The sequence below is a fragment of the Benincasa hispida genome, chromosome 2 (genome assembly GCF_027475165.1).
Source record: "Benincasa hispida cultivar pf3 chromosome 2, pf3_genome.v1.1, whole genome shotgun sequence".
In the NCBI taxonomy this organism is placed as follows: domain Eukaryota; kingdom Viridiplantae; phylum Streptophyta; class Magnoliopsida; order Cucurbitales; family Cucurbitaceae; genus Benincasa; species Benincasa hispida.
This window is the reverse complement of record NC_143479.1, coordinates 63240927-63265713: the sequence shown is the minus strand read 5'-3', so window position 1 is coordinate 63265713 and position 24787 is coordinate 63240927. Positions and strand designations below refer to the sequence as shown.

The 24787-nt window shown below is 33.5% G+C and overlaps 2 protein-coding genes across 9 annotated transcripts; both read right to left on the bottom strand.

Moving 5' to 3' along the window:
• Positions 1–8336: 8336 nt before the first annotated feature.
• Positions 8337–11678, bottom strand: LOC120071094 (root phototropism protein 3-like). 2 transcript variants are annotated; one of them, XM_090310803.1, is made up of 4 exons: positions 11361–11678; positions 11149–11224; positions 9071–10174; positions 8337–8955 (listed from the first exon to the last, which is right to left on the bottom strand). In XM_090310803.1, exons 1-4 carry the CDS (start codon positions 11525–11527, stop codon positions 8896–8898), a joined length of 1407 nt encoding a protein of 468 aa, XP_090166929.1. In that variant the 5' UTR covers positions 11528–11678; the 3' UTR covers positions 8337–8895. The 2 variants fall into 2 exon arrangements, with proteins under 2 accessions (XP_090166929.1, XP_038879068.2); XM_039023140.2 differs by having other exon boundaries at positions 8337–8947.
• A 2512-nt stretch (positions 11679–14190) lies between these two features.
• Positions 14191–17508, bottom strand: NF-YC9 (nuclear factor Y, subunit C9). 7 transcript variants are annotated; one of them, XM_039023142.2, is made up of 4 exons: positions 17387–17508; positions 17080–17126; positions 15257–16094; positions 14191–14497 (listed from the first exon to the last, which is right to left on the bottom strand). In XM_039023142.2, the coding sequence occupies exon 3, from the start codon at positions 16060–16062 to the stop codon at positions 15280–15282; it is 783 nt and encodes a 260-aa protein (XP_038879070.1). In that variant the 5' UTR covers positions 16063–16094; positions 17080–17126; positions 17387–17508; the 3' UTR covers positions 14191–14497; positions 15257–15279. The 7 variants fall into 7 exon arrangements, with proteins under 7 accessions (XP_038879070.1, XP_090166930.1, XP_038879071.1 ...); XM_090310804.1 differs by having other exon boundaries at positions 15250–16094; positions 17387–17498; XM_090310805.1 differs by lacking the exon at positions 14191–14497 and adding an exon at positions 14813–15150 and having other exon boundaries at positions 15250–16094; positions 17387–17498.
• Positions 17509–24787: the final 7279 nt, after the last annotated feature.

Genomic DNA, 24787 nt, shown 5'->3' with positions numbered 1-24787 from the left:
ACTTTGATATTGACCTGCCCAAACATCATCCTTTAGGGGGACACTCCCAGGGTGCCACAAGGTCGAGGATAGATTTCACGGAGTGGACTATATAGGAGAAACGTGAAAGGTTTAAATGAAGCATCATATGCCCCACGTACCTCCCACTGAATGTTCTACCTAGGGGTTCATTAACCTAGACAATCCAGCTACTGATTTTAGTCTAAGTCATCTTTTTAAGTCTATTCATAAACAACAATGAAATAAACAAGTTCAAGTAGTCACATTTAAACACTTTAATGGATTGTCCTTAACTTACATGCGTGCATCAAATCTATCTAATTCACCTTTCTAGGTAGGTTCCCAGGTAAGGGTGTGACGCTTCCATCAACTTAAATACCCCAGCCTAGCCAGAACCTGCCTTAGACAAAAGGTCCCTTATAGATAGATTCGCTACACTTTAACCTTATAAGCGATCGTCTAGAAAAAGCTATGTAATCGTTTAGTTCATCGCTTAGCTGAGTGTCTATCACCTACTAGCACTCAGCTAAGTGATGAGCTAAACGATCGCATAGCTTTTGCTAGATGATCACTTAGCTTTTCTTAAACGATTGGGCATCGACCTATACGATAGGTTATTTCCATCTCCCATTGCTCAATCGTTTACACGATTGTGGTTTCTCCTTCTTTCTGCCTCAAACTAAATTCACACAGAGCCCACCTTCTAGATTCTCACACCGAGAATACCAAGGTAGCCTTCTTGGTGGTGTCATACTTACAGGAGATTATTAAGTAAGTTAATGATATCTTGACCAAATCAATGATGGCTAGTCGTTATAGGAGCAAAAGTTGTTCTGGTACTAATGACTAGTTGAGAACTTCTCAATTCAGAGGAAGAATAATTGACCTCCCTTCGGCGGCTTTTGTCTTAAACCTTTGAAGCATCATTGAGAAACTAGATGTCACACGGGGTTCATATTAGTTTTGCTAAAACCTTATTGGACGTTGTTCATTTTATAACGGGTATTTGCTTAAAAACCTAACGTAGGTCAATGTGTTTTTTTTTCAGCAACTCGTTAGTATTTTTGTTTAATGCTTTTAATATGACCGACTACATACAGTGGAAAGAATCGTGTGAAACGTATTTCATGGCAAACAACCTCGAATTTGTCATGGTTGATGAGTGTCTCAAGTGTAAATCCTTGATGCACCGCGAAGTGTTCGCAATGCATATGAGGTGTAAATGAAGGCTAATTTGTTGGCCCAACTTCACATTTTGGCTAACATACATGATATTTTGGCCAAAATGGTTGAGCACATGATCATTCCATGCGAGATCATGGACTCGTTGCAAGATATGTTTGAACGTCAGTTCTTACTTGTCGAGCAAAAAAGGATGGATGAAAAAACCAGTAGTGTCAGTTGTTCTGACACTGATCCTACTACTCTCCAAAAGAGGAGACAAGACAGTAAATCTGATTTATTGGTCTTGGAAATGTGTTTGGTAGAGAATGACTACCTGGATCTTAGATTCAGGTGCTACCAATCATGTCAGTTCCTCTTACCAAGGATTCAGTTCTTGTCAGTTCCTCGTTACAATATATGTTTGAATGTCAGTTTTTACTTGTCAAGCAAAAAGGGATGGATGACAAAACCAGTAGTATCAGTTGTTCTGACACTAATCCTACTACTCTCCAAAAGAGGAGACAAGATAGTAAATCTGATTCTTGGAGACGTGTTTGGTAGAGAATGATGATTTTGCCTGGATCTTAGATTCAGGTGCTACCAATCATATTAGTTCCTCTTACCAAGGATTCAGTTCCTAGCAAACGTTGCCACAAGGAGAGATGACTCTACGAGTTGGTACTGGTGAGGTTGTTTCAGCTATTTCTATAGGTAGGCTGAAGTTATTTATTGACAAGAAACATTATCTATTACTGGATAATGTTTTTGTAGTTCCTTATATTAAGAGGAACTTAATCTCGGTTTTTTGTCTCATTAAATAAGGGTATACAGTCTCTTTTTCTGAGAATAAAGTGTTTTATTTTCAAGAATGGAATGGAGATTGGTTATGGTTCAATGGAAAGTAGCTTATATGTACTAAGGTTGTTAGTCATAAAAGTTTTGTTTAACACTGAAATGTTCAGTACGGCAACAACAGCTAAAAGACCAAAGGTTTCTCCTAAGGAAAACACCCCTCTTTGGCATCTAAGATTAGGTCACATCAACCTCAATAGGATTGAGAAATTGGTGAAAAGTGGACTTCTAAAGAGTTTAGAAGAAAACTCTTTGCCGGTATGTGAATCATACCTCGAAGGCAAGATGACCAAACGACCTTTTACTGGAAAAGGTTATAGAGCTAAGGAATCCTTGGAACTTGTATATTCAGACCTCTATGGTTCGATGAATGTTAGGGCTTGAGGTGGGTATGAATATTTCATCTCTCTCATAGATGATTATTCAAGGTATGGGTATCTCTACCTAATGCAATGTAAGTCTAAAGCCCTTGACAAGTTCAAGGAGTATAAGATTAAAGTTGAAAACTTGTTAGGTAAGAAGATAAAAACACTACGATCTGATCGTGGTGGAGAGTATATGGACCTCCAATTCCAGAACTATATGATAGAACATGGAATTGCATCTCAACTCTCGGTCCCTGGTACACCTCAGTAGAATGGTGTATCAGAAAGGAGAAACAAAACCTTTTGGACATGGTTCAGTCTATGATGAGTCATGCTCATCTTCCAAACTCGTTTTGGGATTTTGCAATGGAGATTGCATGCTATATCCTGAACAACGTTCCCTGAAAAAGTGTTTCTGAAACACCTTTTGAGTTGTGGAGAGGCCACTTCAGGGTTTGAGGCTGTCCAGCACATGTACTAGTGACTAATCCAAAGAAGTTGGAACCGCGTTCGAAGGTTTGTCTCTTTGTAGGCTACCCCAAAGAAACGAGAGGTGGATACTTCTATGATCCGAGTGAGAACAGAGTGTTTGTTTCTACAAATACTATATTCTTGGAAGAAGGCCACATGAGGGATCATAAGCCACGAAGTAAGCTCATTATGCGTGAGATTTCTAGTGAGTCTGAGCCTACTGAGGGTTCAACAAGAGTTTTTGAACAGACCGACAGATCAACAAGAGTTGTTGAGGTCAGAACATCTAGTCAACCATCTCAAGAGTTGAGACTGCCTCGACGTAGTAGAAGGGTTATGAACTCACCGGATCGCTACATGGGTTTGACTGAAACCCTAATGTCATTTCGAATGATGGGGTCGAGGATCCATTGTCTTTTAAGAAAGCAATGGAGGATGTTGACAAAGATGAATGGGTTAAAGCCATAAACCAGGAAATGGAGTCTATGTACTTCAATAACGTCTAGGAGCTTGTTGATCCACCTGATGGGGTAAGACCTATAGGGTGTAAATGGATCTATAAGCAAAAGAGAGGTGTAGATGGAAAGGTGCAAACCTTTAAGGCTTGACTCGTGGCAAAAGGTTATACCGAGATTGAAGGAGTTGACTATGAGGAAACTTTCTCATCTGTCGTTATGCTCAAGTCTATCCGGATTTTCCTGTCCATAACCACATTTTATGACTATGAAATATGGAAAATGGACGTCAAGACCGCCTTTTTTAATAAGAGTATCCATGAGTGGAAACGTATCTTTCTGATTTCATTGTGACAGAATTACCACACATACATTCTAACAAACAGATATGCATTATAAACATTAATTACTGGCATGCTCTAACAAATAAAATACAAAAGACCGAGAGACTTACCAGTTAAAGAAAATCTTCAATCAACCCCGGTCTAGCGGAAGCGAACTTCTCATGCTTCTTATCGTTCAGCAAGAAGCCGCCTAGCAGCACCACGGTCGTCTACACGATCAGCAGCGCACAAACAAACAACAACCATGGATGACATCACCACTCAAAACCCTCGGTATTCTCGGAGTGAGAATCCAAAGGGTGGACTTTAATGGAATTGGTAGAGGGAAGGAGGAAAAGCGGTCGTGTAGAACGAACAAGCAAGTGGGAGATAGTAGAAGACTATCATATAGTCGGGTGCTTGTCGTTTAGGTCGGGGTACACGATCATGTAGGTTTAGCTAAGCGATCGTCTATCAAATGGTAAACGATCATTTAGTTTCGTTTGGCGAGCTAAAAAATCGTGTAGTAAACGTAAGCGATTGTTTAGAAATCGCGGACGATCGTTTAGTGTGCGGATGTGCAATCGTTTAGGAAGACGGGCACTATCGTATAGGCTCTCAACGCTAAGCGATCATTTACTTTCACACCGTGAGCAAATTTTCAGATCTCTTTCTGTTCATCTTGCAAAATGAAAACGATTTTCATTTTATTCTTCAGTTACAAGAACTGAATTCGAACTTCCCACCTTCGCACGAATCCGGAGAAATACTCGGCCAATTATAACCGCCCAATTAATTATTTAATGAATATAATCATATTATATTCTTAACCTATAGTTTAATATAATATATCAACTATAGTGTTTTCTCCTCTACTTGATATAAATCATATCTATATCCAATTTCCTCCAAAATAATGTATCTCATACATTTAGTCAATTTTATCATATATAATTAACCAGTTCAATTATATCATATATAATCGAACTCCCTCTTGTCAATTTGAACATTTCAAACTGACCCAAAAACTGATTCTTAACTTTATCCAAGCTACCAAGGGGACCTTACAAACCTATGGCTCGAAGCTCCAACGGTACGTGAATAGCTAACTAAACTCTTCAGCCATGAGACCCACCATCCGTTAACTGTCAAGCATTCTACTAAAGACCGACAGCTGAACTCTTCTTACCACATATATATTTCTGTGTCCATCGGTATAACCAATCATGAGTACGATAACCCTTCATAGATGCTCGTAAGTATAGCTGGACCAAATTACCGTTTTGCCCCTGTAGTTACATTTCACTCCTTAAGTACCACTGATCCCTCTAATGAACAATATAATATAGTCCAACTATGTGTGAACACCTCTCGAGCCAAAAGAAAGTGTGTGGCGCCACATCGTTCAAGCCCTAGAATCAGCCCTTAAGTATCTATCTACTTACCCTTGATTCGGAGAAGGAGTGAATTCCATCTTTGTAGCTAAGTTCCCAGCTCTCAAATCAGACGAGTCCTCAAAGTGGTAGATTTGAGTCGACGAACTGGCCACTCGCACCCATGCAAATCAAAGGACCACCCTCAATGGTAGGAGTTCCCAACTCACTCAGGATTGAGGTCATGTTACCTATGGTCATCTTAGTGAAGTGAAGTCTCTGTCATGAGCGGTGTTATATAACGAGATGTTAACACTTCGTGGTCAGGTCTTATACAAATTCTTTGTATAGGACGCCCCTACTCGCATGTCCCCTACACGAATGATCAGGATCAGACCATCTATGAAAAATCACAATACTTGTGACCATTCCACAAAGTGGGCAGCATCCATAGTGTTACCAGGATAAGGTTCCCCTTCTATATCCATATACTACAGATCATTTTGATTATCACTTAAGACATGATTCACTTGTATGTCACCACATACATGCTTAAATTACATACAAATAACCAGGGATATTAGTTTTATTGATTTTTGGTAAAACAAATAAAACATTCAACTGAGAAAAATCAAGAAGTGAAGTAAAATATCATATATTATACATCACAAGCATTCGTACAAACTATTTATAAACTACAGGACACGAGACTTTAGGGCATCAACCCTAACAATCTTTTCATTCCTCACCGAGATCTAGTCGAAATCGATGACCTAGCCAAAATCGACAACCCTCCTCTGTTTCATACTCAGATCTTCCCGAAATCAACGACCCTCCTTCATTCCATTCCTCAACGAGACCAAAAACCAAGACTAAGACCGAGACTGAGAGCAAGAGTGAGAGAGAGAGTGAGATAGAGGAAGAAGACGACCCATTTTGTAGTGGTAAGTGGTTCTGCGGTAGATGTTTGCAAATTGTTCGATGGATATTCGCAAATAGATCATCACCGAGAGTAAAAGTGAGTTGGGCTTTTCTGCATGCATGAATTTATTTTGGTAATTTCACCCAAACTTAACGTCAGCAAAGGGCCTTTTGGCATTTTTTGGAAATTTGGCCATTTGACAATTTGGTCCCAATTTTTGGTTCATTTGTACTAATTTCCATACTAAGCAATACAATATCTCTAGATAACATATGATTTTTTTCCATAAGAAAACTAGTTTAGCAATAATTATAAAATAAAACTTTGAACCTAAGTGAATTGATTATTGATCCATCTCATATAATATACTTATTGAAAATTAAGATTAAAAATAATCACTTTTAATCCCTAAACTTTTATAGAACTAACAATTTAGTCTAGTTACTTTCATCCATGTCCCCATTTAGTCAACATGGAGAAGTCTCTCCTCACTTCATCTCCCATTTCATAGGTAATTGAAGATTCCTTGCTCTGATCAAGATCAGTTCTGCTTGACCGACTCTATGGGTTAAATAGACATCTTTAGTTAAGAACATATTTGCTAAATGAAAGAGCACTTAAAAATTCATTACTTAATTTTGTTAAATTTTTTACATCTAAAACTCCTATGAATACCTCTCTTGCAAACACTCAATATTTCAATATTTTCTTCTCTCCACTTAATCACATTTCTCTTATTTACTCTTCTAAGAGCAATTGGGCTAAAAGAGATGTGCTTTTTGTGGTAGAGTTTTGAGTTCAATCTATTGGTGCATAATGTTTTTAGTTATAGAATGTTTTAGGTCGGTTGTTGTAGAAGAGATAGGCAAGAGAAAACATTTTACACTGCTGGTTGATAAGGAAATATACGTTGTAAAAAACTTGAGTCTCCATACAGAGAGTGAGATACTCACATCTCAACTTAATTGTTTAGGTATTTATTTCTCAATATTTACCTCACTTTGATTTGCTATTTGTAATTTCCCTAACAAACATCTTTCCCATTTTGGAATTTGATTTGTCATTGTCACGTATCATCATCTATGTCATTTGCCAAAAACATCAATCATGTCAACATTTTAGACCATTTGAGGTGTCGCATTAGTGTTTTTTGCCATACGTCTTGCCCCATTGGAGTTCTCTTCACTTTTGGATTGTGAGTAATTATAAGAACTCAATCGATTTATCATCTAATTTACATGAACCTTACAACAACGTAAGCCAGAGATTTGCACCTTTGAATACGATTACTACCTCTAAAATTCAACAGCTATCCATTCAATGTGAAACAAAGAGATGAACAAAAACATCAAATTCATGCTCTTAATTTCTCAAATCATCAAGTTGTATAAGCTCAACCTTGGAGAAGATAAAACTGAAAAATCAAACTGGTCGATCGTTTTGCTACCTGACCAACGCAAACCAATCTCTTGTTGATAATCTAGACCCCGTTTCTTTATAATGTGGCGAAAAGGCTCGATTGAATAAACAAATTCTTTCTTTTCCTCCTGCATACGGTAGGACTTGCCACTCACTTTTGCAGTAGAATGAGAATAAAACTTATCTTTCTTTGACTTCTCACCAACCAGAGGCAATGGTTCAAACCAAAATGCCTCTTTCTTCACCAACTTCACCTTAAAAGTTTCACAAATATCAACATCATAGATTGATATTTCAATAGGGATCATCTCAACCAAATCTCTATAGCTTCCTTCATTCATATTCTTCAAAATCAATTCCTCGAATTGCTTTGAGTCTGAAATCTTGAGGCTATCCCAACGTAAGTGATCTGTCGTCAATTTTATCCGATATGGCCAATAGTTACTACCTCCATAAATGGTACTACCAAGCTCTTCTTTATCCTTCATGTTGCTCCTCCTACATGTTGGATCATCCAAACCTTTTGCCTTGCATTTCTTATCCTTCAAGCCTCTCCCAAGACATTGCACAAATCGTTATGCCTTTCGATTGAAATCAAAACTTGTTCATTTGAAACCTTCGCTACCTCTCATATGTCATAAAAGCTTCTTTCAACTCAGAAAAAAGGGAAAACTCAAGACTCAAATTTGTCCAATGATCCAACAATCTGTCCAAAAGTTATGGAAGTTACAGAAGAACACTCGAGAGTCGGGTTGCTCGTACCTATTTTCTTTACCAAACGAAGCTCTTTCTGGTTCAGTCTATATAGGATTAGATTAAAGATAAATTTCCAAATCTGGTGTTTCTTGCCAATTATGAATGACAGGGTTTTCTTTCAATGCTTAAGCTGTAACTTTCAAGTTATTGGGCAATCAGTGTCAGCCTTGTAATGAAAATTTTTGTGTTAGGTTCTGCTCATTAACAGCTGGCAAAGCTGTTAATGCATTGTATTCGAATGCAAGCAAAGAAATTTATAAGGTGCAAGATAAGGTAAGAGCTGCAATATACAAGAATGATCCTGTGTTGGTTTGACATGATTGTATGTTCGACAAGATGCGATAAAACGAAGATTTTCTTTAATAAAATGTTGCATGTGTGTTCAAGTCGACAATGGAGCAAAACCGAAGCTTCTTAACTTGGCATTGTTGAAACCGAAACAAACAATTTTCCGTACGCTGGCAAGATTTTTCTTGTAATTGAAACCTTTCTTTACTTGCCCTTGAAGCTTTGTCTTGCACATCTGAATGTCATTAAGCTGCCCTTTCATTGTTGCAACCTCTCTTTTCATCAGATTTATCTCATTTTGTGAACTCATCATCCAACTTGTTCCTGGACATTTACTTTCGCCCAGTACAACCTGGCTTTTCATCTGTCCGTAAATTGACCCAAAGGCTGTTCTAGGCTTTGTAACGTTCACTTGTTCCAAAAGAATAATACTCGTTACGTATTTCAACGGTAACCTATTGTTCTTCATTATGTGCTCCTTTGCTGCTTGGGATAGTTTATGGTATTTCAAGGATCTACATAGACATGTCCTTTCTTCTTCTGTGGACTCGGGATGTGCCTGCAAAACTTCGAAAAAATTCATGTTAACATCGCTCAAAAACCGATCCAAACCAAGAATCTGAGATTATTCAAATTGAAACTTAGCATTTCCCAAATGCAATATAAATGGGGCTTTCCTTACCTTCAGGTACATATCAATTGCTCTATACAGATTGTCGCAACAAGCCCGAGCATCTTGCGGCAATGCTTCTGCAAGATCTTGGAAACCAGCTGCTTTGAGGTTTTGATCCCGTGCAACAAGCATAAGATAATCATCCACCAACCTCCCAACATCAGATACATTTGATTGAGCGTTATCTGATATGTGCGAAGCATACGATTTTACCATCCGAGTAACAATGGCGACATCATAGACACCATCATTGTCTCCATAATTTTTGACAAGTAAATCTGAAGCATGACAATTTTCCAACATCATGACCAATCTACTTTCAAGCCTAGTTAACAATTCAGAGTCGATCTTCATTACAGATCCCAACTTCAAAATATGAAGCAAAAAGGTAGAGGTAACCGAATTTTCCTCTACAGGAAGTAACCGAATCAAACTTTCAACCGTCATTGCTTTCAACTTGTCAGTAGAGTTCTGCAGCGTCAAATTTTCGAATCCATTCATGAACCGAGCAAACCATCTCATTGTCCAGTGTGCTATACACGATCCTGCAACCTCAGACTTCATTCCTCTCTGTTTTCCCGATTCAATCACTTCAATGAAATGATCTATTCGTAGAACCGAAACATCTTTAAACCACCAGTTGTCAGCAACGACTTCGAGCTTTACATTATCAATATTATAGTCACTGTTACAGAAGGATTCCGGGTTCATACAAGCCTTCCTGGAGATTGCTTCAGAACAGCGTTTCGGGATTTGCAGCCGATTGGCACATCGAGTAATGGATTCACAACTTTTGAGAACTTTGAATGTGTCTTTCCATGATGATGATATTACAAAGCTCAAGAAGGCTTCTGCTTTGGAAGTTAGATTTCCTTGTGCAAGATCATCAGTCATTTCTAGGAAATGTGCTGCACAGTAAAGAGGAGCAACATTTTTGGCAGTTAAATCAACCTTCCATCCATAGCAGAACTTCATCACCAACTCAAAAGCCATAGGCCCCCCTGGAAGATTGTCAAGTTGTATTGTGCTGACACTGTTGTTATTTTGCACTTCATGGCTGCTGTTTTGGATTATCATTCTATTAAGATATTTGCTTCTTGCAACCATTGGGAGCTGAAAAGATGACAGATTACACCATTACAGTCTAACTCGGTATAAACAGGATAAATCCTATTTTGATTTCTCAATTTTTGTGCTTATTATATTTCAGTTGAATATTTTGTTTATGTCCTTACATTTTGCATAAAATACCAACCCCCATTGTAATTATATTTATATTTTTAGGCCTCATTTGAAAACCATTTAGGTCCGTTTTGGTAACCTAACCTTTTACCTAGTGAATTTTTTTTTTTTTGTTATCTACTTTTAGGAGCAAGCAAAGTTTTGAAGACTAAAAAAAGTAGATTTTAAAACTTGTTTTTGTTTTTGAAATTTGGATAAGAATTTTGTTTAGTTATGAAAGAAAAAACTATGGTAAAGAAATTACAAGAAAACAAGCATAGTTTTCAAAAATAAAAAATCAAATGATTTTTAAACAGGGTCTTAAATTTGATGAATCGATGCCTAAAGCTTTGGAGGAATTGGAACTATATGAAGTAGGCCAAAGTGTTGGCTTTCAAAATAGTTCTGGAATTTTGTTATATAATTGATGCAAAATTAACAATGACCAAAAGTTTTTTGCATAAACTGAATTGAACAAAGTCGAGAGAATAAAACAAAATTTTTGAAAATTCGTTCAGAAAGATCGAGAAACAAAATAAGATATAAACTGTAATATATTGTTATTTTGACCATGTTCATAAGATTCACTTAGAAATTTACATTAGAAATCAATGTTACGCTTTTCCCTGGAAAACCATCCTTGTTTCAAATTTCAAAATAGAAGACGGATAAAATTTCTTGAAAAACAGGGAAGACAAATAGTAGAACTCAAAAACTTGTACAGAGCAATGATCAATGAACAAGAGTTGAACTCTAATCATTGGTGTCAAAAATGGTAAAAATCTCTCATGGTTTTGTACTGAAAAGTTATTATGGAAAGATAATGCTGTAAATTTAACTGACAAGATAATAAGATAATACAGTACCTTGTGCAGGTGAAAGCTGAATTCCCCAACCTGAACAATTAAATCGCTTTCGTATGCCGGTTTTGTCTGAACAATCCTTCAATGAGCAGATTTTAAGAAAAGAAGTGTTCAATAGGAGTATCGTATTAAAAAAAAATGCATAAAGGGGTTTTGGGAGAGATAAGTGGGATTTATAAAATAGAGATGCATATGTTAGTGTATGAGGAGTTTACCAGTTCTTGTTACTTCTTTCCATGGACTCAGCAACCATGCTTGATTTCACTGGAAAAATGACACACTTGTTACGCTTCCCACCAATCACCGATCCACACGTCGGAATTTCCCTATCAAGATTCCTCCTTTCTTCAGTCGTCTCAACAGGATCAATGGTAGCAAACATGACTCTAATTTGCTTTAAAAGCTTCAGAAGAATGACAGAAAGTGTTCTGTTTTCACTTTCTTTATTTCTGCTATGGTCAGATGAATAGTACTCATCTCCTTAAATAGGACTTTTTCAATACCAAAAAGTTCATTCTTGATCCAAAAAGTGAAATAACATTAAATGCTACGTTACAGAGTTCTAAACAAAAGGAATTTCTGTTAGATAAATGAAGTAGTTATGTCATTAATGGAGTTAGTTGGCTTCTCCGGTCTGATGACACTGTAAGAAGATGACCACAGACAAAATTAGAGACAACAATCATGACTCTTTTGTTCTTCATTTTCATCCACAAAACAAGAATTTGATGATGTCACCTTTCTCTGTCAGTGTCTGCTCCAATGCAGCCATTATCACAATCCTCATTCATAGCATTAGTCGTTATACCATGAATCTAAATGTTTCATCCTCAGCCCGGAATGTTTCAAACAGTTGATGTGGTCAATATTGTGACACGTTCTGTGTCATCAAACTTTTGTTGTCTTAAACAGTTTTCTAAAAGATGTATGGTCTATAATGTTCTGCAATTATTAAAGAAACAAACATATGTCATATTTCGAAGAGGAATGAACGTATGTTACATCCATATACACTTCTGGACTCTATCTAGAATGTCTTTTACTACTTTGGAAAAGAACGAAGGGAAAAAAAAGGTATCCTACTAAGCTCGTGCTCTTCCTCATTTTTACATAGACGATGACAGCATTCATGACCAAAAACAATTAGGGGGTATTTGGACCCCCAAATTCAAGTGGGTGGAGCCCACTCCATGTTTGGGACTCCAACTATAATAGTTGTTATTTCCAGCTATTATTACCTACAATTAACTATAATATTACTATTTCAAATTCCTCTTTGTTACTATGTTTACCTTTCCTAATTCCTACTCATCCTCTCTTTTCCTTCTTATTACAATGCTTGCTATTTCCTATCCAAACTAAAATAGTCTGCACCCCAAACACAGACTATTATAATCCATAATAACCACCAACACTAATAATCAGTTCAGTGCCCCAAACACCTCTAACATGTTATCGATGAGTATAACTAAATAACAAACTATGAGCGATAAAAGAAATCGTAAGAGAATGGTAAAATTTATCTAGAACAATGTATAAACCACTCCAAATATCCAATCAACGCATTCAATTAAGGTTGCACGAAATCGGAGCCAAAATGTATACATTTTGCTTGGGGCCATGGAAGCAGAGAAATAAGAAATGGAAGCAATGCCATCACCAAAAGAAAGATTATAAATTTGATGGAGTTCATGGTCTTGGCCTACTTAACACTACTCTGAGAGCCTGATTCCAAAAACAGAGCAGCAGAAAAACATGTCTATTTGATGGGTCTGTAAACAAATTTCAGGCAAACGAAGTTTCATCTCTGACAATAATGATATTGTCACCTTTGATGATCTGTGTCTTCACACAGATTAGTTTCTTAAGAAATTTGTGAATAAGGACAAATCTTTTTATCTTCTTTAATATAATTACTAGTATCCAATGTTGAATATCGTTTAATAATAGAAGTGTTTTGGCTCAATGATAAATTTAGTCTTATTACGTCTATGTCTATTTAGTTTCTAAACTATATTTTAAATCAAGAAGTTCAGGTTATAATCTAACCAAATGTTCTCCTAAACATCAATGCAAATTTCAAAGGAATGAAAAATAAAAAAAAGGGAACAATTGAAATCCTCAGAACTTAATTTGTTTCCTGATATGCTAGATGATTCTTATGAATATAACAAAAAAAGATTCCAATTTTTAATTCCATTCGGTTTTCTTTGAGCTCTCATAAACAGAAAATACCTTAATCTCCCACCCCCCCACAAAAAAAAAAATGAAGATGACAATCTATCTTACATGATGATCTTTAATGACTACTTTGTGTTGTGGTTGGTTGGCCTAAATAAATATGAATATAGATACAAGACACAGACAGGACACGGTAATACATCTTTTACAAATCTAGGACACACATAACAAGCCAAAATATGCATTTTTAAAAAATTTGTATCGTTTACAAACTTGAAGGAAATTCTAAATCAATTAGTATATAGATTTATATGCTAAAAAAATTGGGTTTGATGTATTTCTCCCTCAAAGTTTATTATTTTTATTATATATTATTATGCATTTGATCTATTTAATATCCTTAACAAGTGTTCAATATGTGTTTAACAATGTTAATTATTAACTTAGTATAACTAGTGTCTAACACACATTGTGCAACCAAGTATTCAGTAATTGTCCAAGAAGAGTTCAGAGTGTTCAATTGTTCGATTTATGTCTAACACGGATACATTATTTAAACTAAAGTATTTGTGCTTCTGAGTGGGTACCTTGTTAGATGACTTGTTAAAGTCAAATAATTACATATAAAGTAACTGTTCGAACAACCTCTCCAATTTTTCTGAAATACTCATTTAATCTCCTCTTTTAATTTTAAACTATTAAAATAATAATAATAATAATAAAAGGTACTCTAACTTAACTACCTAACAACCCCTCTCTCCTGCTGTTGCTTTTAATTTTTAAATGAATTAGGTAGATTGAATTTTATTTTGAATCAAGGAAAAGTTGTCTTGTAATATAACATTAAGTTCTAGCTAGACAGAATAAGGAAACTACAGTTTTTTTTATATGGGAATGTCAAGGTAAGCATCAAATTTTTGGAGTATCATATGAAGTTATACATTCCTTTCAATTGTCATTTCCAATATGCAGAATAGAAATAAAGCATGAATAGAAAAAGAAGAGACTTTTTCTAGCTCAATCAAGATGATCTAATCTTGTCAAGCAAAATATCTACAGAAAGTATTATGTAGGGCTTCAGATCAAATCTTCAGTATAAATTCTCCTGTCGGTCTGGTGTGTGTGTGTGTGGTTTGGCATCGTTGTGAGCTTGCTTCGGAGGAGACTCCGTCTGCAACAATTGACAGGAAAATGGTGAGTACAGGCCAAATGGAAATCTAAAATCCAACTATGAGGCCATTTATGAAGGTGAGTTTGAAAGTTTGAATTTATGTAGCCAAGAGTTGAGAGGCCAAAGTCCGGATAGTCCAGTGTGAAATGTTACAAGGAATAAGTCTTTCTTGCAGTAGCAAGTTTATATAGTTCGCGGTTCAACGTTGATTTGTGGGTTTGTGATTACAAAAGTTTGTAGCTTAAAAGGGGTTTTTTCAGAAGTCTGGGTTTATGCAGTTCATAGGATCTACAGATTAATTCATAGTCAAAGATATGCAAATCAAACACAAATACCAAATATAAACACGAATTGTCTACTCCAGTCTATACAAACCAAATACACGCACCAAACATATACTCGACTTTTGGTACACAAACCTAACCCTATTATCCAAATGTCCGATCTAAATATAATCACATTAAATGGAACACAGAATTGGAGTTTATTTAAAGCTTCAACTGAAAGGGAAATTTGTAAGCTGCATATATGATTGATGATAATACACTCATATGCACTTTACAGCCAACGTTTTCAACAAAATATGCATCACTGAAGACTGGAATGAATCTGAATTCTGAACACAAACACAACCTCAAAAGCATGAAATCTACCTGAAGATAGTAGACCAAAAAAAGCATTATATATATACCACCACAGAAATTTCATTTTGAATAAAAGAGATGTCACGAAAAGAACAAAAAGAGACGTACGATTCACCTTCACCTCCATGCTGCAAGCTACTATTGATCAGGAGGGGCTTGATCTTGTGCGTGCTGCCACATTTGTGGAGGCATGTAAGGGTGTGATTGTGGAGCATACATGGTTGGGTCCATCACGGGCTTACCCATGATCATTCCAGGTGCCCCAACCTGAGGTGCATGCTGAGACGGCATATAGCAGTAAGGAAGTGCTTCTCCAGGCCCCCCAACTGTCATTGATCCTCTTGGAATCGACGTGAGTACTTCGTCTTTCAGATCCTCCCTCGGTACTATATCAACCAGAAAGTCAAAAATGTCAGTTCTTGTGATAGCTGCAGCAATATCATTCTTTTGAAGTGTCCTGCGCTTGTTCTCTTCGGTATGATTCCAAGACCGTAAAGTCAATTCCAGGATGAACATTTCACATGCCCTAGCAAATAAAACAGGTGCCTCAGCCGATATCATTCGTACGTCCTCGTCAGCCTTCATGATCTTCTTGATCCTTGCTAAGGGAAGACTATGGTTCTTAAAGTCTGTTACCTTCTCAATCTCTTGGTATTGATTTACCCAAAAAGTCTGGAGCTGTTGTTGAAGCTGTTGTTGCTGCTGCTGGTGGATATGTTGATAAGCAAGTTGATGTTGAGCAAGCTGAGCTCCACCAGGTTGACTCGTAGACTGAATACCTCCGACTGATGTAACGACAGATCCCGAAGTCGGACCTACAGTCATTTGGCTGGGATGGTAGAGGTTGCTACCATATGCCATCTGACCTCCACTGCCAACCGCTCCCATGGACGGAGGCTGGCCATGCCCTTGCTGATCCATCACGTTTGAACTTTGAAATAAATCTCAGACAGCTTTTGAAAAGAAGAACAACGAATAGAATAAGCAAACTGTGCACTAGATAAACAGTGCATATAATCAATATGCAAATCAAAGCAGGTTTTGAAATGGAAACAAGAATAACTTTTTCACCAGGAAAAAGAACTGAACAAAAATAGTATATTCTACAAAAAGTAATAGAAATCTATCATACAGAACCTTTACAAGACAGATGCCATAATATATTCACTTTTCACCTAATTATCAACAACTCAACCCATCAGAAGGACCTAGCCATACTTATCCGCAGACTGAATCGTCTAAAACAAACTCAATGCACATTTAGAGAATGAATCAATGATCATTGATCAAAGTAAAATATCAACAAAATCAATAGATCTCAGGAGGAAACAAAGAATCTTTTTTTTTTTTTTTTTTGAAATATCAGAATATATCAAAAGACTCTTTCATGAACAAAATTCACAGCACAGTACTTGCATACATTTACTGAAAAATTTCAAGCCATTACAGAAAATTCTCAAAGCTGCTACCACAGAAGTCAAAATGTGACATCCAAGCCCCGATTCCTGTTCATCACATTATGCATCGGTGATTAAATGGGCCGCCAGAACAAATCCTAAAAACAACCAGAAAGCTGATAGAAACTCCTCCTGCTTTACTGTTGATTTCCCTCAGATGCAATTCATCAAACAGTAGAGAAGATACAAAATTATGTGAGGGAAGGGAATTGTTACTTTTAGCCAAATGTAACGTAGGCTAATTCATGTTCATAGCTAAAAGCCTAAAACATATGAAAGAAAAAACCCAACAAGCAGTTGAGAGAGAATCAATCTTCTCATAGATTTTAGCTCTGTTGATTGCAAATGAAGATCATCAATATCAAGAACAATCAATAATTTCCACAACCAACCAAATCATATAACAAAAAAAACAAACAAACCCAGAAAGAAAATCACAAAATTATTAAGGATCAAGCAAAGAAAGAGAGAGTTTAATTACCTTTTTAAGAGACAGATGATACTCAAGTGAACAAGATCTTAGATACCCTGAAAGGGAAAAGGGGAAAATCGATGAGAAAGAGATCTATGGCGAAGAATGGAAGATGACCCATGTCATAATTTAGCTTTTTTTTGTTACGTTTGTTAGTTGGGGTTTGAAATGAGAAGAGTTTTTCATATTTTTCTTTTGTTCTTGGGGTTGTGTCCGCTTAAAAGAAAGAAAAGAAAGAAGAGAAAATCAGAGAGATTCCTTAAGAAAGAGTTTTGTATTTCGAAAAGATTAATAATGTTTTTCGAAAGAAACTGACCTTATAAAGAGAAAGGGAACAAAGAGGAATAGCAGAGAGAGAGTCTGTCTATATCTTCGATTCCGACTTACAATCGTCAGAGCCTAAAAGGCCCTTTTTTATAGTCGATGCTTTCCTTTCTTTCTCTTCCCCTTTCTTTTCTCATAATTTTTTTTAATTAAAAAATAATTCACTTTTTAGACTTAATTTTTATCAAATTAAGTATTTAGATTTATAACAATTTAGTTCATATTATAAATTTGATAATAATTCAAGACCTTTTGGGTAAGTATTTGATTTTTATTTTTTTTCTTAAAAATTAAGCTTATTTCATCCACATTTTCTATCATGATTTACATTTTTTTTTAAATACAGTTGTTGAATTTTTAGTCAAATTCCAAAAACAAAATAACTTTTTGAAAACTACTTTTTTTTAATTCTCAAAATTTGGCTTGATTTTTAAAATTATTGATGAAAAATAGATAACAAAGGAAGAATTTAGAGATGGAAGTAGTGTCTATAGACTTAATTTTTAAATAAAGAAACAAAAAATAAAATAGTTACCAAATGGGACCTTAGTTTTTAAATTTTACTATAAATAATTTAGTCCCAATATTGTAACAATTTAAGTCTTGTTTGATAACTATTGACTTTTTATTTTTGCTTTTGAAAATTAAGCCTTTATAAAGTAGATACTACTTTCACCCCAGATTTCTTGCTTTCATATCTAATTTTTATTAATGGATTAAAAAATCAAGCCAAATTTTGAAAACTAACAAAATAGCTTTAAATTTTATTTTTTATTTTTTTTTTTGAAATTTGACTAAGAATTCAATCATTATACTTAAAAATCCAAATCATTGTAGGAAATTGAGAGAAAATATACTTAATTTTCAAAAATAAAAAACAAAAAACGAAATAGTTACCAAACAAGATTGGTTCTTAATCAACTAATCAACCTACATGGTAAGATAATTCATTGACACTTCATAATAATTATCACAGTATGGACTATATCATTACAAATTGCTAAGTGCAAAGATTAAATTGATATTTGTTTTAGTTTAGGGATTAAATTGTTACAAATTTGAAAGTATATAGACTAAATTGTTATAAACTAATAGCTCTTGAAGAGTATTTTCAACAATTTTTGTCAAAAGTATTTAAATAAAAATAAATTTTTTTTTAAAAAAAATACTTTTTTCTCAAAGGGAATCCCATTTCGATCATTAGTGTCAATGTTTATTAATTAATTCAAAGAAACAATAATTAATTAGTTTTCACTAACTTTTCATTGTTATTAAAATTTCAACTTCATAATTATTTAAAATTAATTTATTTATAGTTATCAGTTAACACCAACAACCAATGTGAGCATTAGAGAAAATTGAATAGAAGTATAAACTATTCAAACCTAACCTAAGAACCATGTGGAAATTAAACTCAAAGCTTAAAAGGAAAAATATAACATTTGAAATTTAGGAATAAAATATAAATTAAACATGAAAATTAGGGGTAAAAATGTAATATTTCAATGTCAATGACTAAATGAAAATTCGATTCAAAACTCAATAACAAAACTTTTTTCTTTTTTTTTTTAATTCAACATTTATGTGTAAAGATCAATTCATCAAACTTTGAGATGGTAATTTGCATATTTATTTATTGAGTTATACCGGACCGTCCTGTTCATTTTTTAACAATTTACTTAAGCGCACATGAAAAAAACAATTTATTTTATGAATTTTAGTTCTGTAATATTTTAGTCCATATAATTTTACATTTATAACAATTTGATCTCAAACTTTATGCAACAACTTAGTTCCTACTTTTATATTTATAATAAGTTAATTTTTATTAAGAAAATTCCATTAAAATAAAGTACCGATTTTTATCCAACACAACTTTAAAAAATTTAAAGACTAAACTTATAATTTCACCAAGTGTTTTGAAAAGATGAAAATATTTTTTAACAAGTTGACCAATAAAACAAGTAATAATTTAATTTTTTTTAAGTGCCTTTGAAGAATAAAAAGAAATCTAAAAAAAAAAAGTGGAAGGACGAATTAAACAAATCATTACAATTGACCTTTTTTTTTTTCTAATTTCCTGTAATTTCAGAAAATAAATGGACTTGTTGAAAAATGCTTCCAAAATAGTTTTTGTCAAGATAAACTTAAAAAATAAATAAATAAATAAAAAGGGGCACTCTACCAAATATTTATTCTAAAATATCACAATGATGTCTACCTTTTAAGACTTCTTCTATTTTAATAGATATTTTCAATAAATTTTAAAAACAATCACCATCTTTAGTTTGAAATTAAATTTTTTTTAAAAAAAATGAAAACTCTAAAAACTTACCCAAAATGTTGACATTCTGTTTTTTTTTTTAAAAAAAACAAAAAATAGATTTCTTTTTCCAAGTCAAATGAAAATTTGAGGGATAATCATTTATAAGATTTATTAAAAATACAATGATTTGATTTGCTTTTGAAAAAATATTTAGGGGCTAAATTTGGACTTTTATTAAGACTTGTGTTAACACGTGTCTTGAAAGGTTTTTTTTTATTGAATTTATCAATTTATACAATGATGGTAAGAATAATTAAGTTTCAAATGGTAACTAGACATAAACACTTTTTAAAAAATAATTATAAATTCTTTAGTTATAAAATAACTTCAAAACAATTGAGTGAGATTTGATTGTTTTCCTTAAACTTTAAGAAAAGAAAATTTAGAGAGAAAACAAAGTACTAGAGCATTTGGTACACAGATTTGAAATCAAAAGATTGAAACTTTTTTGAACAAGATCCGAGGAATCAAAAGATTGAGACTTATTTTTTTAGAACTATGAAGCTTCAAAATCACAAATAATTATACTTAGGATGTAGGATTTAAAAGTGTGAGTTTATGAAGACTTTATTTCAAGTGCATGTTACTTATGTATGAGTTTAATTAATGTGTAGTTTTTTTTTTTATTATTATCAATGATTGCTTTGTGAATGGTATAATCTCTCGTATATAATGGACCAACTTTTATGATAATTATTTTGAAGGAAACATTTGATCGATTCATTTCAAAATGAAATTTATATTAACTATATCTTTTGTACTCTAAATTAATTCATTTGCTCTATCAATTTTCATGTCAATAATATAGGAATGACAATGATTTATACCCTATTTAGTAATCATTTTATTTTTTGTTTTTGTTTTTTAAAAATTAAGTCTATAAACATTACCTCCACCTCCAAATTTCTTCTTTTATTATCTACTTTTCACTAATGGTTTAAAAAACCAAACCAAATTTTAAAAACTAAAAAAAATTGCTTTCAAAAAGTTGTTTTTATTCTTAGAATTTGACTAAGAATTTAATCATTGTATTAAGAAAGATACAAACTATGGTAAGAAATATGAATGAAATAAATTTAATTTTCAAAAACCTAAAACAAAAAATAAATGGTTACCTAACGGGCTAAACTTTTTATAACAAATTTAATTTTTGGTAACAAAGTAACAAAGTTTTGAAATTTTAGTTTTATAAAAAATATAGATATAACAAATTTAGCTTTGTTTTAAACTATTAATTATCTGGAAAATAGGGAAGAATGGAAGAAATGAGAAGGGGAAAGAGAATAAAGAAGAAAAAGAAGTAAAACGTAAAGAGAAGAAGGATACCATCTCCCATGGCGACGTTTGTCATTGATATTGAAGGAAGAAGACGAAAGGAGGATATTAAGAAAGAAGCGGCGAGTGAGAGAAAGGAGTCCAAGAAAAAGAAAATTTTAAAATAAACAAATATTTTAAAATTTAATATTTAAAAATTAGGTAAAGAATTTTAGAAAAAACAGATGTCACGTCAGCTTTCTTTTTAATAAGGCTATTTTTTTTTTTAAGAATAGGTTTTTTTTTTTAAGTATTGTAATTAAAGTATGGGGTGGGGAAATCGAATCTCAAATCACGAGGTTGATAGCACTATGCCAGTTAGCTACGCTCTTGTTGGCCTTATTAAGGCTAATTTGTGCAACTTTTAAAAGTTCGAAAATATTTTTTAAACAAATATTAATGACTTGTATCCATACACTAGCCATGAGAGTATTTTTGAGTTTTTTTTCTTTTTTTTTAAAAAAAGTTTAAGAGTATTTTTAAAACTTTTGTTTAGAAAAATTTTTGTAACAAAACGCTAGCGGATTCCATCCAAAACTAATGATAATGGTATTTTTTTTAACCTTTTTTTTATAAGTTTAAGAGTATTTTTTAAACTTTTGAAAGTTCAAATATATTTTTTTACACAAAGTACAAAGTTTAATGATATTTTGTACGAACTAGTATAAAAATAACTTATCAAAATATATTTGTATGGATACAAGTCATTAATACTTTGAATAATTCCAAAGTAAAGGTACCAAAAGTCTAAAAATAATTTTCCGATATTTTCCATATTATAAATTTGGTTAAAATACACTTTTGGTACCGATACTATGAAAATTATTCAAATTTTAGTTCATGTGCTTTCAAATATCCAATTTTTGTCCATGTACTTTCAATATATCGGGAACGGTCTACTCGTGGTGATAATGAGATAGATTGAGAATAGTTTTAGGAGTAATTAAGTGAAGATTCATAATCTCCTTCTTGTCTTTAAAAATTATACTGAAATCTTAGGTTTTAATTATAGGCAGGAAAATTAATTGATCTTAAGAGAGGAAGTGACTAACACTAATCTTCTTGGCTTATGTATTTTACACAATAAAAATTATCTTTTAATTAGTTGAGTTTATTATTCCATTGCATGAATCATATCTTTAGCTTCAACTCTAATTGTTGTCTCCACTTAGTTAGAGTAAAGGTAGCATTAATTTAAATCATCCACCTACAAAATGTTTAAAATTCTATAGATACAATGAGGTAGAAGCAGTTGGTGGTACTTAATTAAATTAATGACCAAATTCTGTGAACGACACTCGAACTCAATCACTATATTAAACTCAACATCGTACACTTGTGATATTGCATGGTGTAAATGTTGTGGTTAATACCTAAATCTCATGGATTTCGTAGTTTGTAAATTTTGTATACGAACTATTTATTTAATAAAATAAGATGTTATTTTATTTGACATTTAGTGTGCATTAACCCAATCGATAAACTAAGATCCAAGGTTATTTTATGTAACTTAAACATATATGTGGCTGACATACATGTGGATCATGTTTAAGTAATAACCTAAATGATTCGTAGTGTATGGATAAAATTAGGTACCTTATCCTGGTTACACTACAGATACGACCCACCTTGTAATTTTTATAATAGTTGGAAGTGTTACAAACGATCTGACCTTGATCGTTCATATGGACACTAAGAGTTTGTATAAGAACGGACCACGAAATGATTAGTCTCTCTTTATAACATCGTTACTTGAAGAGATTAACATTTCACTAGGATGACCATAGGTGACTTGATCTTAATCTTGAGTGAGTTTTAAACCCTTGTCTATAAGAGCGATTTTTTGATCTGTATAGGTGAGAGTTGCCATATTTACCGACTCAATAAGCTTACCATTGTGGAAATTTGTCCGAGTAGGGAGTTGGGAATACAACTATACAAGATAGAATTCACTCTTCCCATTTTGAGGAAAAGTAGATGAATTGCTCCCTTAAGGGCTAGTTTCGGGTCCTGAACAATGAGATGCCTTACCATCTCACTGGGCAGAGAGGGATTGTTTATATGGACTATGGCTAATTGTTCATTAGAGGGATTAGTGGTACTTAAGGAGTAGATGTAACTGTAGGAATAAAACGGTAATTTGAGCTATAGTTATGAGCAATTCGTGAAGGGCCGACTTACTATTAATTGGTTATATCCGTAGACACATAAATATATATATAGTATGAAGAGTGCAACTGTCGGTCTTTAGTGAAGCCACCGACAGTTAATGAATGTTAATTAATTTAATTAAATAGTTTAATTAATTAATCTCATATCATTGGAGTTTCTCATCTTTAGGTCCATAATGTTTCTTTGTTAGCTCACTAAGGATAAAACAAGGAATAACTGTTTTTGGAATAATTTGAATAATTCAAATCATTTAAGGGAATTAAAGGTATTGGTTATTTTAATTTGATTAGTATAGAGTATAATGTATATTGATACATTATAATATACAGTTAATTATAAATTATTGGGGTTGATATCCTAAATCTCGTGGTTTTGTAGTTTGTATTTGTAATTACAAGCAATTTATTTATTTAATAAAATCTGAGGAATTTTATTTGACATTTAATAGCATTAACCCACAAAACTAATAAACTAATATCCAAGGTTGTCTTCTGTAATTAAACATGTATGTGGAGACATACAGGGGATCATGTTTAAGAAACAACCTAAATGATCTGTAGTAGATGGATAAAGTTGGGTATCTTATCCTGGTGACACTACGAATACAGCCCGCTTTGTAGATGTTACAATTGTTGTGAAATGCTACAAATTATCTGATCCCCATCATTCATGTGGAGACATGTGAGCGGGGATGTTCTATACAAAGAGTTTGTATAAGACCGGACCATGAAATGACTAGTCTCACTATATAACATCGTTGAAAGAAGAAACTTACATTTCACCAGGATGACCATAGGTGACTTGATTTGAATCTTGAGTGAGTTATGAACTCCTTCCTATGAAGGCGGTCATTTTGATCTGCATGGGTGAAAGTGGTTAGTGTCGCCGACTCAATATGCCTAATTTTTTTGGGATTCTTCTGATTGAGGAACTGAAAACACAACTACATAAGAATGAATTCACTCCTCCTCTATAGTTAGAGTAAGTAGAGAAATTGCTCCCTTAAGGACTGATTCCAGGGCTTGAACAATGTGGTGCCACATCTTCTCTTGGCTCGATAGGGGTTTGGTCATAATTGGACTATGACTTATTGTTCATTAGAGGAATCAGTGGTACTTAAAGACTTAGATGTAACTACAGAAGCAGAACGGTCACTTTGGCTCAACTGTACTTAAGAGCAATTTGTGAAGGGTCAATGGACCATTGATTGGTTATATCCAATAGATACAAACATATATCTGTAGCACGAAAAGTGCAGTTGTCGATCTTTATTGGAGTGGCCGACAGTTAATGAAAGTTGGATAATTTAATTAAAGAGTTTCATTAATTATTCAAGTGCCATTGAGGTTTCAATTTATAGGTCCATAAATTCTTCTCAGTAACTCAACTGGGATTATTGAGAATCAAATTAATCTTGGATTAGTTTGAATTATTCAAATTAATTGAGAAATTAATTATATATGATATTAATATAAATTAATTATATGTAATATAATTAATATAATGTATTTGATACATTACAATATAAATTATTTGAAAGAAAATTAATATTTGAATTTGATCCAAATATTAATTATATGA

What these genes read in the sequence shown, in the direction of transcription:
- LOC120071094 (XM_039023140.2), bottom strand. Translation starts at nt 11,527, where the DNA reads ATGTTTGCTACCATTGATCCTGTTGAGACGACTGAAGAAAGGAGGAAT. An exon ending in TCAGCTTTCACCTGCACAAG is followed by an intron (nt 10,175 to 11,148) that starts GTACTGTATTAT and finishes TCATCTTTTCAG; the next exon opens with CTCCCAATGGTTGCAAGAAG. An exon ending in CAATTGATATGTACCTGAAG is followed by an intron (nt 8,948 to 9,070) that starts GTAAGGAAAGCC and finishes GAAGTTTTGCAG; the next exon opens with GCACATCCCGAGTCCACAGA.
- NF-YC9 (XM_039023142.2), bottom strand. Translation starts at nt 16,062, where the DNA reads ATGGATCAGCAAGGGCATGGCCAGCCTCCGTCCATGGGAGCGGTTGGC.